Source organism: Ochotona curzoniae, unplaced genomic scaffold (genome assembly GCF_017591425.1).
Source record: "Ochotona curzoniae isolate NIBS_2020 unplaced genomic scaffold, NIBS_Ocur_1.0 contig_2210, whole genome shotgun sequence".
NCBI classification, from domain to species: Eukaryota; Metazoa; Chordata; class Mammalia; order Lagomorpha; family Ochotonidae; genus Ochotona; species Ochotona curzoniae.
The window spans coordinates 37831331-37846336 of record NW_024465369.1 but is presented as its reverse complement, the minus strand read 5'-3'; the positions used below and the strand labels follow the sequence as shown (position 1 = coordinate 37846336).

At 36.8% G+C, this 15006-nt stretch overlaps 1 protein-coding gene across 1 annotated transcript in view; it reads right to left on the bottom strand.

Annotated features, from left to right (window-relative positions):
- AGPS (alkylglycerone phosphate synthase) overlaps positions 1-15006 on the bottom strand; it is a 115836-nt gene that overhangs the window by 16429 nt on the left and 84401 nt on the right. Inside the window, exons 16-19 of the mRNA XM_040971783.1 lie at positions 14346-14407; positions 12122-12211; positions 6014-6113; positions 4288-4345 (exon numbers count right to left, since the gene is read on the bottom strand). Of these exons, the coding sequence (XP_040827717.1) occupies positions 4288-4345; positions 6014-6113; positions 12122-12211; positions 14346-14407 (310 nt within the window). The remainder of the gene's footprint in view (positions 1-4287; positions 4346-6013; positions 6114-12121; positions 12212-14345; positions 14408-15006) is intronic.

Below are 15006 nucleotides of genomic sequence, written 5' to 3'. Positions count from 1 at the left end.
TCTCTCAAAAGTTCTAACATTCAGTAGGATCAGCAGGGCAAATGAATACACTAATTAAAATTTATATTGAAAGGATTTCCACCTTATGAACCTATTCTGAATAGCAGTGACATTTGAAATTTACAAATTAAAGAAACTAGTATTAAAACACAATTTTTCTACAGCAAAAGTGTGAATGCAATTTATTTTTCATATAGACTGTAAGAGAGCTTTCTACAGAGAATAAGATTCATAGTTACGATTATTTTGAATCATATCTTAGGAGGTACAGATCTTTTCTCAAATAAATTACAGCCTTCTTCTCAATGATCAGAACAAAAGTTTAAAATATGAAAGTTTCACATGACACTCCTGCTGCTACTACAAAGAAGAAGCCATAAGAGGTGGAGGGGGAAGAGAAGAAAGAAATACACTCCTGTTCCCTAAGCACCTATTATGGCATCTCAGATTGACATATGTCATCACAGTTAAGTCTTAAAAGAGGGCCCAGCGTGATAGCCTAATGACTAAAGTCCCATGTGCTGGGATCCCATATGGGCACTGGTTGGTGTCCCGGCTACTCCACTTTGCATCCAGCTCCCTGCCTGTGGCCTGGGAAAGCAGTAGAGGATAGCCGAAAGCCTTGGGACCCTCTACACACGAGACCCAGAAAAAGGTACAGCCTCCTGGCTCCAGATCAGCTTGGCTCCGGCCACTGTGGCCACTTGGGAAGTGAACCAGAGGATAGAAGATCTTTGTCTCTGTGTCTCCTTCTCTCTGTAAATCTACCTTTCTAATAAATAAATAAATAAATCTTTTAAAAAGTCTTACAATAAAGCTATGAGATAGGAGCTAGTATTCCCATCGTGCAGGTAAAGAAACTGAAGACAAAAAATTAGTTCTCTAAGGTCACCTCAGAACATAGTTCTAAGCAATGATTTCAACAAAAAACTTTTTCAAAGCCATAGTTCTTTTCTTCTGTATCTCAGACCCTCAACATACTTGTTTTAAGATAAAATTTGGATGGAACCTCAGATAAACTAGGCATCTGTGGAAAAGCGTCAAATGGCTAGTGGTGGTGTGGAGTTTCAGAAAAATGTACTCTTCTCCATTGAGTAACTGCGTCTACTAGCATTTTCCCAGAAATAGGTAATTAGTTGAGCCTTTCTATGATTAAATATGCTCCTATAGTCCAGCAAGGCCTGGTTATTAAATGTTTGGAATTAAATAAGAAAACACTACTCCCATTTTAATATGAAATTCTGAGTACTTGGGCTTGCACTCAGCACTTAATATACTATCAGCGAGGCTCTACAAGGTACAGCAGCCAATCACGCTGTTAGGAAGACTAGGGAATATAATAATAAAGAGGACAAAACTTCAGCAACTTCACTGAACAATTCAAAGGACGCAGGAACTACACAAAGGATCCGGGAGGACACCTCTAAGAAGGTGACACTTCCATCAGAGACCTAAATGATGAGGAAAAATAAGACATGCAAATATCTGAAGGGGAAGAACATTACAAAAAGAAGGAACAATTGGGAAAGTGCTTGAAGGAAAGTGGGTACATCTCGGGGACAGCAAGAAGGCCAGTGCTGCTAGAGGGAAAGAGTCACGAGAGAGACGGACCGAGGCCTCAGGGGAGGTCCTTCAGAAAGTTCACAGGAAACGGAATTGCACTTTTGGTGGAACAAACCACCTGCACAGGACACATTTTTCATGTAATTTCTAAAGTGTTCTCACATATGTTTGAAGGCACTGATAAAGAGTTTGTGAAGAAACGCACTGATATATATATATTTTTAATTATCTGGCAGCAAGAGTGATGAGTAGGGGAGCAAAGGGCAAACAGACCAGTTAGGAGTGTACTGTGGCAGTCTCAGCAGGGGAAGACAGTGACCGGAAGGAAGGTGATGCTGGCAGATATATGTCTTTGTCACCTGGCAGTCACAGCATGTAACCGAGTTTATCACTGACTGAGTGAACTTGCATGGAAGAATGAAAGGCTGGAAGCTGCTGGGGGTACTCTGACATTAGCTGTTTAGAAATGCAACAATTGGAAAAGGGAAAGCACCTTCATATTAGCCCACGTGAACCACATTTTGTATTCAGACCCACCTGGTTTCTTTTTCTAAGCACTAACTAAAAATACTAGTCCACAATTTCTTTCCATGTAGTCATATTTTTGGCCACATAGGAACGTGAAAAAATATGAGAAACAGGATAGAAATAAACAGCTCATATATCAATGAGGCAGTTTCTCAATAAATTATGTGATTAAACCTAACTACATTCATTATCAAGCTAATAATTTCTACAATAAAAGAACTTCCATAAATTTGGAATCTTCAAAGTCCTATAAGCCTAACACCTGAAAAAACGCATAACCTAAACAAGTAGTTTTACCGTTAACATGATCTGACCTGCATTTGTTTCATAACCTGAGATCGCCAGCATGTTGTGGATCAGTCCACAATCAGCAAGCATAAAAAGAACCAGAATGTAAAACTGACTCAGGGGCAAGACCTGAGATAATAAAGAAAACATCTACGATGAGGAAACTAAAAAATTTCATTCACTTCTGTTCATCTAAAATATGGCAAGTAATCAGACTATGTATAAATTAAAGGTTTCATATTTTTAAAAAGAAAAAAATTTTTTTCACATATGTATTTTTAAAAAGACAGAGTGAGATAGAAAAGGATTTTCTGCCAAATGTCCCAACAACAGGGCTGGGTCATGGTGAAGCCAGGAGCCAGAATTCCACGCAAGCTTCTCACATGAGCGTCAGGAAGCCAATCTGTTGCTTCCCAGGCACATTAGCAGGAAGCCGGAAGGAAGGTAGAGCTCTGCAGGACATGATCCTAGGCCCACCAACAGAAGGAGAAAGGGGAGAAAGAGCAAATTCATTCACTTTAATGTTTAGCAGTCAACTAAATTAAAAATTTATTTGTGGGGATTAAGGAAAAAACTAAATTCAAAGCAAAATATTAAATTAACACAACTATAAAGGGAATTACCTTTCTATTTTGTTCATTCATATTAGCAATCTTCTTCAAGTCTGGCTGTAAGAATGTTGCCCAACATAGACTTTATTTTATAGTCTACTTTTGGTACCAAGATTTGTTCACTCATTCTGCACAAAAGCACAGAAGACCCACTGGGGCCAAGCACTGCTGCAGCTGCTAGTATACAGCAATGAACAAAATCCTTTCTCAGAGACCTTCACTTTCTAGCAGGGAGAAAGAGGGAACTGTGAAAAGTACAAGTATATGGCGCATTATCTCATGACAAGCTACCAAAAAAAGAAGGATATGTACAGTACAGGGAAAGTGGAGAAGTTGAATTTTTGGGGGCTTTTTTTCCTTTTTTATTATTATTATATAATTATTATTTTATGGTAAGCTTCATAGACCTTGGGATTTGCCCTACCTCCTCTCCTAACTCTCCCCCTCCCATGAGTTCTCCTATATTATTATAACAGCATAGTTCCTCATAAACAGTCATGAGTTCATTATCGGCATGGACAATGGCAGAGAGTCCAGCATCCCAATGTCAGGACACATCCAACAGTTTCACTGAGAGTCTATCCTTGATCCAGAAGAAGTTGAATTTTTAAACTGAGTTATCATTTATCCTCATGTTCCTCCCTTAAGAATATTTAAATTTTATAAATCTATCCATTTCTTCCTAAGCACCAGATATCTAAGAACATATTATGAACAAATATTTATTATAGAAAGTGGATTAATATCCTCAACATTCACAAATTTAATCACAGATTAGCTATTATTTAATTTTTAAAGGCTGTCTCATATTAATTTCCTATGCTTGCTAGAATAACAATTTTTATTAAAGATGTGATAAATTCTGATACTAAAACTTGATATTAAAATGATCAGCAACTCATAACAACATAGTATGAAAACTTTGAAAAAGATTTGTTTTCATATCCTGCCTTAATTTACTGAGATTTTCAGTGCGCAAAACAAACAGTTCTTTAATGTAACAAACAGCTCTTTAATATGTCCAGTTGCAATTCAACAGTGGCTGAAAACATTTATATAGGGTTTTATTGTTGCTGTTTTTCTTCCTTAAAAGTGATAGCTGTAATGGTCAAATACCTCCTGGCAAACTTGATTATTCTCTGGTGAACATGATATCCATAAGAACTTAGCAGGTTAGCAAGGTCTCATATCTGGACAGGCTCTCAAATCACTCATTTTATAACTTTACCCAACATTTTATTAAATCAAATATTTTCAAAAATAGATTATTAGTAACTGTACTTTCAAAAAAGAATACCTCCATGATGATGCGACAGGCTCCCTCCATTAGCAAGGATTTCATCTCTAGCAGCTGCCTGTATTTGGAAACAACACAAGTCATTTCGACTTAAATATCACTTTGCAGTGGAAAAGTCAGCCAATTTTCCCTTTCACATTATCTGTGTTTAAGAAGCAATTAAAATTTGCAACCTAGCTTTACAAGTTCTTTTCCTAGTAAACAATTACAATGCCTAAAAAGACAATGTTGAGACATGGAGATTCTGGGGAAAAAACATTCTGGTTGGAACTGAATACCTCATTAACCCAATAATCATTAGTGACATACATTTACCGAATGCTGCACATCCTGGAAGTACCAAGCAATTGGATTGGTATATTTCATTTGTTTCTCTGTAGCCTTATAGAATAATTGCAATTAAGAAATGAACTTAGTCAAATTACTTGCCTAATGTCAATGGGTATTACAGCCAAGAGTGCTTACAAAGTTGAGAACAACAAAAGAGCTTATGGAGACCACTGCTTAAGGTCCATGACTTGAGACAAATTACCTGGGAATCCTATGGATACTGAAGTGTTGGAAAAATTTTGTTTTCCATGCTTTAACCTTCCTAACATGTCAGATGTTGACTAAGCTCCACATCTAGCATCCAAGTTACAAAGAAAAATCCAACAAAAAAATAGAATGACTAAAGTTTGGAATGAAAAAGGTTAATTGAAACTGGAATGACCTTCAATTCCCAATGGCTCATGAACATGTAATGGCTATGAAGTGGACTATTCACAACATTTTGAGTCTCTCAGGATTAATTAAAAACATATAAACTATGAGTTAGGCTGAGACAAAGAGGGTCCAGGTGGGGCAGGTGGGTCAAACCTCCTTGCAAGTAATCTCTAAGATCTCCCATTGAGAACAACTAGCTCTCATGTACTTTATAAAAAACCAGCTGGAAGAAGCTGTTAGGCTCCAACTCAGGGTAAGAAAGGATAAGAAATAATGAAAGGCTGGATGCAGGCTGCAACTGGGGTACCCTGTATTTACCCACTGAAGAATTACCCTGCACCCTGTAAAGTATCACATGTTAATCATAACTTCATAAAAAAATTAGAATAAGAACTCTCATTACCTAAGATTTAGAGTTTTTCCAAATGAAATAGAAATATGCTAGCTCCTGTTCTAAGAACTTAAATTCCAACAAATTACTTCAAGTAAAGCAAAAACATCTGAAACCAGCAGCATTTACAGAATGGCAGTTTGGATCAGGAGAGAAGAAGCAATGCTACTGTAGTCCTACAAGGAAGGGGTTTCTGGTAACTGGAGAGAGCACAGAGCACTGAAGGCTAAGGCGATTAAAAAAGTACACAAACTTTTGGAAATAACAAATATATTTATCATTTTGACTGGGGTGATGATTACGTAGGTTTATGTTTCAGTTGCTCCACTTCCCATCCGGCTCTCTGCTTGTGGCCTGGGAAAGAGACAGAGGATGGCCCAAAACCTTGGGACCCCACACCTGTGTGAGAGACCCAGAAGAAGCTCCTGGCTTCAGACTGGCTTAGCTCTGGTCATTGTGGCCACATGCGGAGTAAACCAGCAGACGAAATATCTTTTTCTCTGTCCCGCCTTCTCTCTGTAAATCTAACTTCCCAATAAAAATAAGCAAATCCTTAAACAAAAATTACTGAAGTGAGAATAAAATCTGTTTACATTAATATAAAAGCAAAATGCATGTGTGCATAATTACCTCAGTCTGTTCAAACACGGCTAGTGGGTCACTAATTCCCCTGTAGTTAAAGGCAAAATAGAAGTAGATGCATGCACCTGCGTCGTAAGTCTGAGTCACCCTGAAAAACAGACACAATTTCCACAAGGGCTTGGGTTAAGAGGAAACAGATATTACGTCTAGCAACTTGAAGTCCAGATCACTGAATCAGCTTAAGCCACAGTCTCATTTTCTACCCGCACCCTGAGTTACAGAAGGAATGTCGACTCGTTATCTTTTTAGAGAGGCTGATAAAACAGGTGAATTAAGGATGCAATTGGAAACAAATGGACTTAAGTGCCACTTTATTCAGTATTACAAGTACAGATTCCATCTCTTCCTTGTCTGCATGTCCATGTCCCATGCTACTAAAATTTCTATTGAGAAAGAAAATAAAAATGCTTGCACATTTCAATAGTGTTTTATTATTTTCTTGGTGATCTTATTTAAATTGTCTTGTTATCTAGAAATAATGGAGTTATAAGCACCAAGTGTGAAAGCACATGTGATACACAGATCGTCTTCTTTAAATCACACAAAAACAGCACTTAACAAAAAGCATGACCCTAAAGTGTTAAAAGTGCACATATCTTAATAAAAAGAACAACGTAACTTTCTTCTATTTTTCCCAATTCAACCAGCAATTCATAACTAGTTCTTCGTATGGCTGGTATAAGATGATATTTAATATAATGGCACAGCTGTAACGTTTTTCAAAATCATCCTGGGCCATGCAAAGAGGTCCAGGCATGCAGAGGCTGATTACATTCTGTGAGGCCACAGTACGCAGACATGAAGGAAAACATCTGCCCTAAGAGAAAGACAACACAAGACTGAAAACAAAAACTTTGTCCCATTCTTTGGCCCAGTTACTGCTAAAAACAGAAACGTAAAGTATATGGGTACACATATGAACATGTCAACAGTGATGAAAATAAATTTTAATTATCTTAAAAATCCACGCTGGTAAAACACGGGGAGGCTATAAGTCCTCATCCATATTAAATGCACTGACAACAAATACTGTACACTAATTATTTGGATTCCTCTGGCTCAAGGGACTTAAAGATTCTGTGTAGAAAAAAAGTGTCACTATACTGGAGGTGATAAGAAAGACTGTTGTCATGGCTATAATTTAAAAAGTAAACAACAATGAGATAAATATCAGTAACATTTTTCTTCCTATACAGATCACTTAAATGCATTAAGAGAAACATTTCTAAATTCTCTAAGAAAAACATTATCCAGCTTCAGGATATAGAATAACCAACAGTGCTGCAAAATGGTGACAGTTCTAGGTTCAGTTTATTAAGTTATCTAATGAGGGACTAGATTCCTTTATACAGAGAATAAATATACAGAAAACATCAAGAGCTGTATGTGATTTAAAAAACAGGAACAAAGTGGCCCTCTTCTTCCTGGCTGCCTGAGGACTGAATGCCACTCTGAACCACACAGTAGCTATCCAGATTGGCAAGTATTAATGACCAACTGTCTATTCCATAAAAACAAATGCTCTCTGATGTCCTCCATCATGGATGGCAACAATGCCTAAGAAGTTTGGGAAAGACTAGCCATACAAGACCACACCACAGGCTATGTCTGAGTCTGGATTTGGAATGTATTTGGCTATTTGTTGGCAAGACAATGGTAATCTCCTGGATTACACAAAGCAAAGCTTCTAAAACATGGCCTGCATGAGAATTAAAATACCTCAAGAAAACAACAGGGAATGCAAGAACAAAGAATGTGAAGGGGATTACCAAGGTCAAGGTTGCTGATGGCAAAAAACTGTTTTACTCTATCTAAAGTGACCAAGAATAACTGTTAACAAGAGCACTGTAAACCCTTAAGAAATTCAATGTAGATACATCTTTGCAGATGGAAAATGCTAAGGTAATAAAATCATAACGCAAATATTAAGAAAACCAACTGGGAAAGGTGCTAGAGCGAGGGATCCCTCAATGGAGAATTACAGAAAAGCCAAGCTATCTCTTTAGGTAAGAAAGATGCAGTTGTATCACTGTATAGGCAAAATCAACTGAAAGATAATAGAACAAACAGACGAGGAAAAAAATGAGGAAAAAAGAAATGAAGGATAACCTGGAAGTGACAACTCTAACTTCAGGTGTAAGAAACAAAACAACATGGGGCAGGCATTTAGCACAGCAGTTAGGAGCTGCTTGAATGCCTGTTCGACTCCAACTCTGCCTGATTCCAGCTTCCTGTTAATGCCCACTCTGGAAGGCAGGATGTGATGTCTCAAGTATATCGGTCTCTGCTGCACAGACAGACGGCCTGGCTGCTGCAGCCAGTTAAGGAGTAAACCAGGGGCCTGGCGCCATAGCCTAAGTCCTTGCCTTGCACACACTGGGATCCCATATGGGCACTGGTTCTAATCCTGGCAGCTCCACTTCCCATCCAGCTCCCTGCTTGTGGCCTGGGAAAGCAGACAAGGACGGTCCAAAGCCTTGGGACCCTGCACCCATGTGGGAGACCCTGAAGCGGCTCCTGGCTTCGAACTGGCTGAGCTCCGGCCGTTGTGTCCACTTGGGGAGTGAATCAGTGGACAGAAGATCTTCCTCTCTAACTGTCCTCCTCTCTGTATATCTGACTTTCCAATGGAAATAAATAAATCCTTTGAAAAAGTAAACAAGCAGATGGAAGATTCAGTCTTTGTCTTTCAAATAGAATGAACATCAAAAAAAAGTATAATTTGAATTCAATCCTAAGCAAATACCAGACAAATCCAATTTGAGGGACATTTTATAAAATAAATAGTAGTATTTTTCTAAAATAAGAAGGCCATGAAAATAACAATGGAGGAATTTTCCCAGAAGAAACACAGTAACTAAGCATATTATGTCATTCTGGATTGGATCCTGAACCAGAAAAAAAAAAAAAAAAAAGACAGCACTGGGATGAATGGTAAAGAAAGGCTTGTAGATTAGTTAATAATGTTGTAACCTCAACTTCCTCTTTTGATGATTATCTATAATAACATGAGATATGAACACTAGGGGAAGATGACAAAAGGTCTATGAACTACTGGTCCCAGTTTTTGCATCCGTTTTCTTAAAAGTCTGGATCATTACCATCACCTTGTATTAAAAATTTAAAAGCGATGTAACTATTTCTCAATTAGTAAGAAATAAAACCTCATCACACACACAAAAAAAGACTTTATCCAGGCAAGATCAAACCTGGTGAATCTTCAAAGTGTTCCAAACGATCTCAAAATTAACAGAACTAAGTACGAGCATTTAAAACTCCCTGAAAAATAGGAGAAATGTACAAATATCAAATACAATCTGACTGGGTGAAATACATTATCTTCCCTAAAAGGGCAGTAGATTAAGCCACTGCCTTGGACTCTTGCATCTCATATCAGAGTGCTGGTATAAACGCCAGTTACTGCACACTGCCAGTCCAGCTTCCTGCTACCGAACCTGGGAGGCAGCTGACGATGGCTCAGACAGTTGGACTTCCCCTCCACCCACATGGGAGACCTGGATGGAATCCCTAGCTCCTGGCTCCTGGCTCCGACAAAGCCTAGTTCCAAGGGGGAGTGAACCAGTATAAACAAGAATGCTCTGTTACTCTGTCATTCAAATAAAGTAAGTAAATCTTAAAAAAAAAAAAAAAGTAAATATTTACGAAACAAATTGATCATATCAAGATGTAGAGGCATGACCTTAACTCATTATGTCCCATTGCCACACATGACACCTTGTAGGTGTCTTTATAAGACTTAAGTTGAGCAACAAGTATACTACTTGTGATAACTGAAATAATTATATGGTTGAAATATTTACAGAACTGGATGCTTGGAATATAATACGTTGAAATAGTATCTGTCAGACCATACGTATTCACAGTTATAAGTGTACATATGAAGAATTTTGGATCATTAAATCACATTGTTTGTGTGCATGTATGCATATAACTAAACATATTAGAAGTCCTTAACTGGGTCATATGTAAACACACACACACACACACATGTATCTGGGCTTCCAAAACACAATTAGAAAAGCAGTTTAAAGGAAGCCAAGGTAACCATGGTAATATCTCCAAATGCACTCACAAAGGTTCTCACAAAGAATTTAACAGAGGAGCAAATATAGAGGAAATACTCTTTTTATTATACAATACAAATAGCATCTAATTTAAAAGGTGTTGTAGGCCAAATGTTAGCTGCCTCAGAACAGAAGAAATGAACTGTTTAATAATGCCGCTGTCCATTTTCCAGCTGTGTTTTCTCCTAGTGTTAATTCACTCATTTAAAAAATCACTTGAATATTTACATTTCAAACCAGACTTAGAAAGCTGAAGAAAAATTGGAAAACCATTTTAATTATGAGCATTACAGATAACCACAATCAAATGAAATTTGATAAATGAGATGAGTAAATATATAGCATTCATAAGAGATAATAACAAAAAAATAATTTTGGAAACCTCCATTTGAGTCCACTTCAGAAGTGACTAAGTTCTAATACCTTTTAAAACAGATCAATCCTTTTTCTTAAGAGACTTAAATCACCCAAACAAGTAACTGTGTGGTTGAAAAACGCACTACATTATTCTTTCATTATTAAAAAAATTATGTGGTTACACACTGTTGCAGCACTTTCTTTGTGTCAAAATCAATGATTAGCAATTCTTTCTCATCTAAGTTTTTCAGAAAACAGTTTCTGAAATGGAAGAGGCTCAGGTCTGACTTCATAGATAGCATTAAATAGCTCTAGGAAAATCAGAAGAACAAGCATCACGAACAGAAAAACAGATCCTTCTTGACTTTCAGTGGGGTCATGTTCCAACCAATTCACACTAATATGAAAATATTTTATGTTGAAATGTCCCAGGTACACACAATACACCTAACCTACTTGAACATCACAGCTTAGCCTAGACTATCTTACGCTAGCCTAAAGCTGGACAAAATAATTTATCATAAATCCTTTTTTCATAATAAAGTATCAAATATTTCAATTTATTGAATACTGTAATACTATATAAGAGAAAAATAGAATGCTGGTGGGACATCATAAACTCAAAAAAATCTAGGTCAAACCAATGTAAGCTAGCAAGTATCTCAAACATAAAAACTGCTGTTGTGTTTAATTATAAAGTATTTTAGAAATTTAATTTTAAGTGCACTTAATTGAGTTATCACATTGCTTCTAAGAATACTTTCACTTATTTTAATATTAAGTTGTTTGTTTCCCTAACACATCTTGGAGACGTGTTCTTGAAAACCACATATGAGCACAGAAACTAGTGAGGTAGTAATAAAATACAGAACGTTAGATAACTACTGCATTATTTATTTTGAGGTCCCTCATTCATAATTTGTTCTGATTTCCATTCTCCACTCAAATTAACTCTGTAACTTTTTAAGATGTCAAATGTTCAACTCATTCTTGATGCATTCAATTGCCTGGCATTTTCACATAAAATTAATATCAAAAGCCTGAATACAAAGTGCCTCTTCTCAAGAAAATTTTTTTGGGTTCCATGCATTATCAGTACAGAAGATATTAGCCATGCCTGACATTTCAAATTTAAATTATTTAAAAAATTAATAAAATGTAAAAGCTTACATTTCAATTACTCAAATGTGATATGTGGCTTGTGACTACAGTCAGTATTCAACAGTATAGATATGGAATAATTCCAATTATTAAAGAAAGCTATTACTGGAATACATCAAGTTAATTGACAATATTTTACTCTTATTCTTTATTCTACCTTTATTCAACAAAAAATAGCTAAAATAAAGTATTTATACAACTTATGGTTTCTTGACTGAATCTGTAATTTATAATTTCAGTGAATGAAGTAGCCCTTTTTATCCAGGAGCCTAGACAGGGTAGAAGACTGACTCATGTAAGGAAGATCTTGAAGTACTCCACATGGCTCTGAAATCATAGTGACACCATCCTCAATGTGCTAAGAGAAGTCAGGAAAGCTTGCCAAAAGGAATAGCCTGAAGCTTTTCTCCAGCTGGTAACTTATATTTTCCTCTACTGAATAAGAAAAAAAGTTTATCAGAATAAGTAAAAGAATAATAAAAAAAATACTCACCTGCATGTGGAAAGAGGAGCAAACTGAACACCCCTCTCTTTGCACTCCCTTCTTATTCTTTCTTTTACATTTCTGCAAAGATCTACAACCCTGGAAGAGATATAATAATATTTAGGAAACTACACAAATTCTAGCAAATTGCTGGTGTCTTTCAAGTCTGAAGTTATCTCAATTAAAGCTTTTAGTCATCATTTCAAGAACAACCAATAACCTTGTCAGGCAAAGTTAGTCCTCCATTCATAACTTTAAGGACCAAAATTCTTTCTTTTTTTTTTTAAGCCCTAGGAAAAACAGAAGTCATAAAAAGTGCAGTTTCCTACATTTAAGCAGGCCCCAAATTCAAAGCAAATGTAATTACTAGATCTTAACTTAAAAAAAAAAAAGCTTTAAAGAACTCATTAGTGAAAAATTTATTATATGACTGCCAATGTATTTATTTATTTTAAAATAACTAAACTAATAAGCATCATAGTAGAGTAAATGTTCCATAGCCTATTCTCAAGCCAAAATTCAATCAGACTAAAATGCTTGCATAAAATGCTGGGAGTACTGTGCTATACTGAATTAACTCAAAGGAGCAAGGGAGAGACAGTAGTAATCCTAAAGGGAAAGGAGGTCTGAAAATATTTAATGATATTAATATGCTTTAAAAGTATTATTTTAAAAAATTAATTATAACTACCAATTTTGTTTCACCTGGAAAAAAAAACCCTTTAAGGTATGGATAAACTATTTTATTCCCTGGTGATAACCTAATAAGTTTTATGTTTTAAGCCATGGTCCATTTAGCAACCCAAGAACTGAAAAGATAGGGGCCAATGTGATGGCTCAATTCGATAGTCTTCCACCTTCAAACGCCAGTATCCCATATGGGTGCTGGTTCATGTCCTGGGCTGTTCTGCTTCCCAACCAGCTCCCTGCTTATGGACTGGGAAAACTATGGAGGATTGTCCAAAATCTTGGGACCCTGCACCAATGTGGAGATCCAGGGGAAGCTCCTGGCTTTAGATTGGGACAGTGCTGGCCATTGTGCCATTTGCAGACTAAACCAGTGGATGGGAGATCTTTCTCTGTCTTTCCATAAATCTAATCTGCCTTTCCGATAAAAAAATAAATCTTGAGAAAGAACTGAAGAGATCGCCAAAGAAAATCAAAAGGCAGGTGTGGTGCTAGTCACAAACTGAGTATGAGAATCTATTTAATAAAAAAACAGTAAGATTATATAGACTAAGCCATGTAGTTTACAGCCATGCATATATCCAGTAATACAGCTGTTACAGCAAGAGTTTGCTGTAATAGTGAAAGTGCTGTTAGGGATATTACGACACAGAGAGTTCCAGGCTCTTGTGTTTGGTCTCGTCCAATCCTGGCTACAGTGGGAATTTGGAGAGTGATCTAGTGGACAGAAAAAATCTCTCTAATCTCAACTTAATCCATGTCTCCCATGTGGGTGGGTGCAGTTGGAAGAGTGGAACCAGAACTTAAATGTGGGTAACTTTGATACTGGATGTGGGGTTCCCCGGCATGTCTGTCTCTTCTTAAGAACTTTTAAATTCCTGAATGAGTTAACAACTCACAAGTCCATTTAAAATAGAACCACTCACATTTCCTCATCAGCTTTTATTATTAATATGCTAACAAGTATTTGTGTTTTTCCATTAGAGAAAATCCTCTAAAACATATTTCCATTTATTTTGAGATATTTTCTATATATGTTTCAGTGTTAGAATTTTGCTTAGAGGTAAAAATATACATTGTGTATTTCTTAAATTAAATTTCTATCAGCAATTACTTAAGTTACAAAAGATCAACAAGTTTTATAATTCTGGAGAACTCTTTTGAGAATAAGCATATTAGTCACTCAAAATTTTTAATTAAAGCTAAATAAAATCACATAGCAGCATTTAGTAGCCAAGAGATTCATCAAGCTGTAAATTTCCAACAATACCTTTGTTCTGAGTTGAAAACTGACCCCAAATACCATTCCCTTCATCCCTGCCCCCAGCCCCCAGCCCCCGCCACACACACTACACGTGGCTTGTGTATCCAATATGGTGGCTTGAAAGCACAGCAGTCTGATGATGAAGACACTAGGTTAAACAACAGTAGCTACCTTGATCCAGCATTCCTTCCTAAAAATTTTAATGTTCACACATCAGAGACATATGACTTTAGCAGCTCTAAGAAACCACATGTGAACATCACGCGTTTTATACTATTTTACCTGTCCCAAGGAGCAGAAGTTTCAAAAGATTCTCCTAATACATAGTATTCCAAGCCCAAGTCCTGTTAAGACATACATATAAAAGTCAAGAAGCTACAAGGATAGAAAAAGGATCAGTAATATCATTAGTTTTCAATATACACTGTTACGTCTTCATATAATTATGAGCATTAAAAGCTTGTAATTTATCCTCAGTGGCTTTTTCAGTCGTTTCCCAAGAGCACCAGGAAGGAACCCTAAGAGTAACATACAATCTCCACATCCACTTTACTCTCCCTGTGTCCTGAGCATTAGGTGCAGTGCATGGCATATGGTAAGAACTCAAATGTGTTTCCAATGAATAGACCCTCTATTGAGAAACAATCTATGTACTTATAAATACTAGCAGAACCATCTAATAGCCTAAATAGCAAATAAGCAAATACCAAAAATCGGTCATCAAGATTGAAGAAGCAGAAAGGTAAAAAATGTGGTAGGTGGATAAAGCTTTAGCCTGCAGTGCTGGCATCCCATATGGGTACTGAGTTGGGTCTCAGCTGCTCGACTTCCCATTCTGCTCCCTTCTAATGTGCATGGGAAAGCAGCAGAAGATGGCCCAAGTGCTTGGGTCAGTGAACTCACTATGGAGGACCTGGAAAAAACTCCCAGTTCCTGGCTTTGG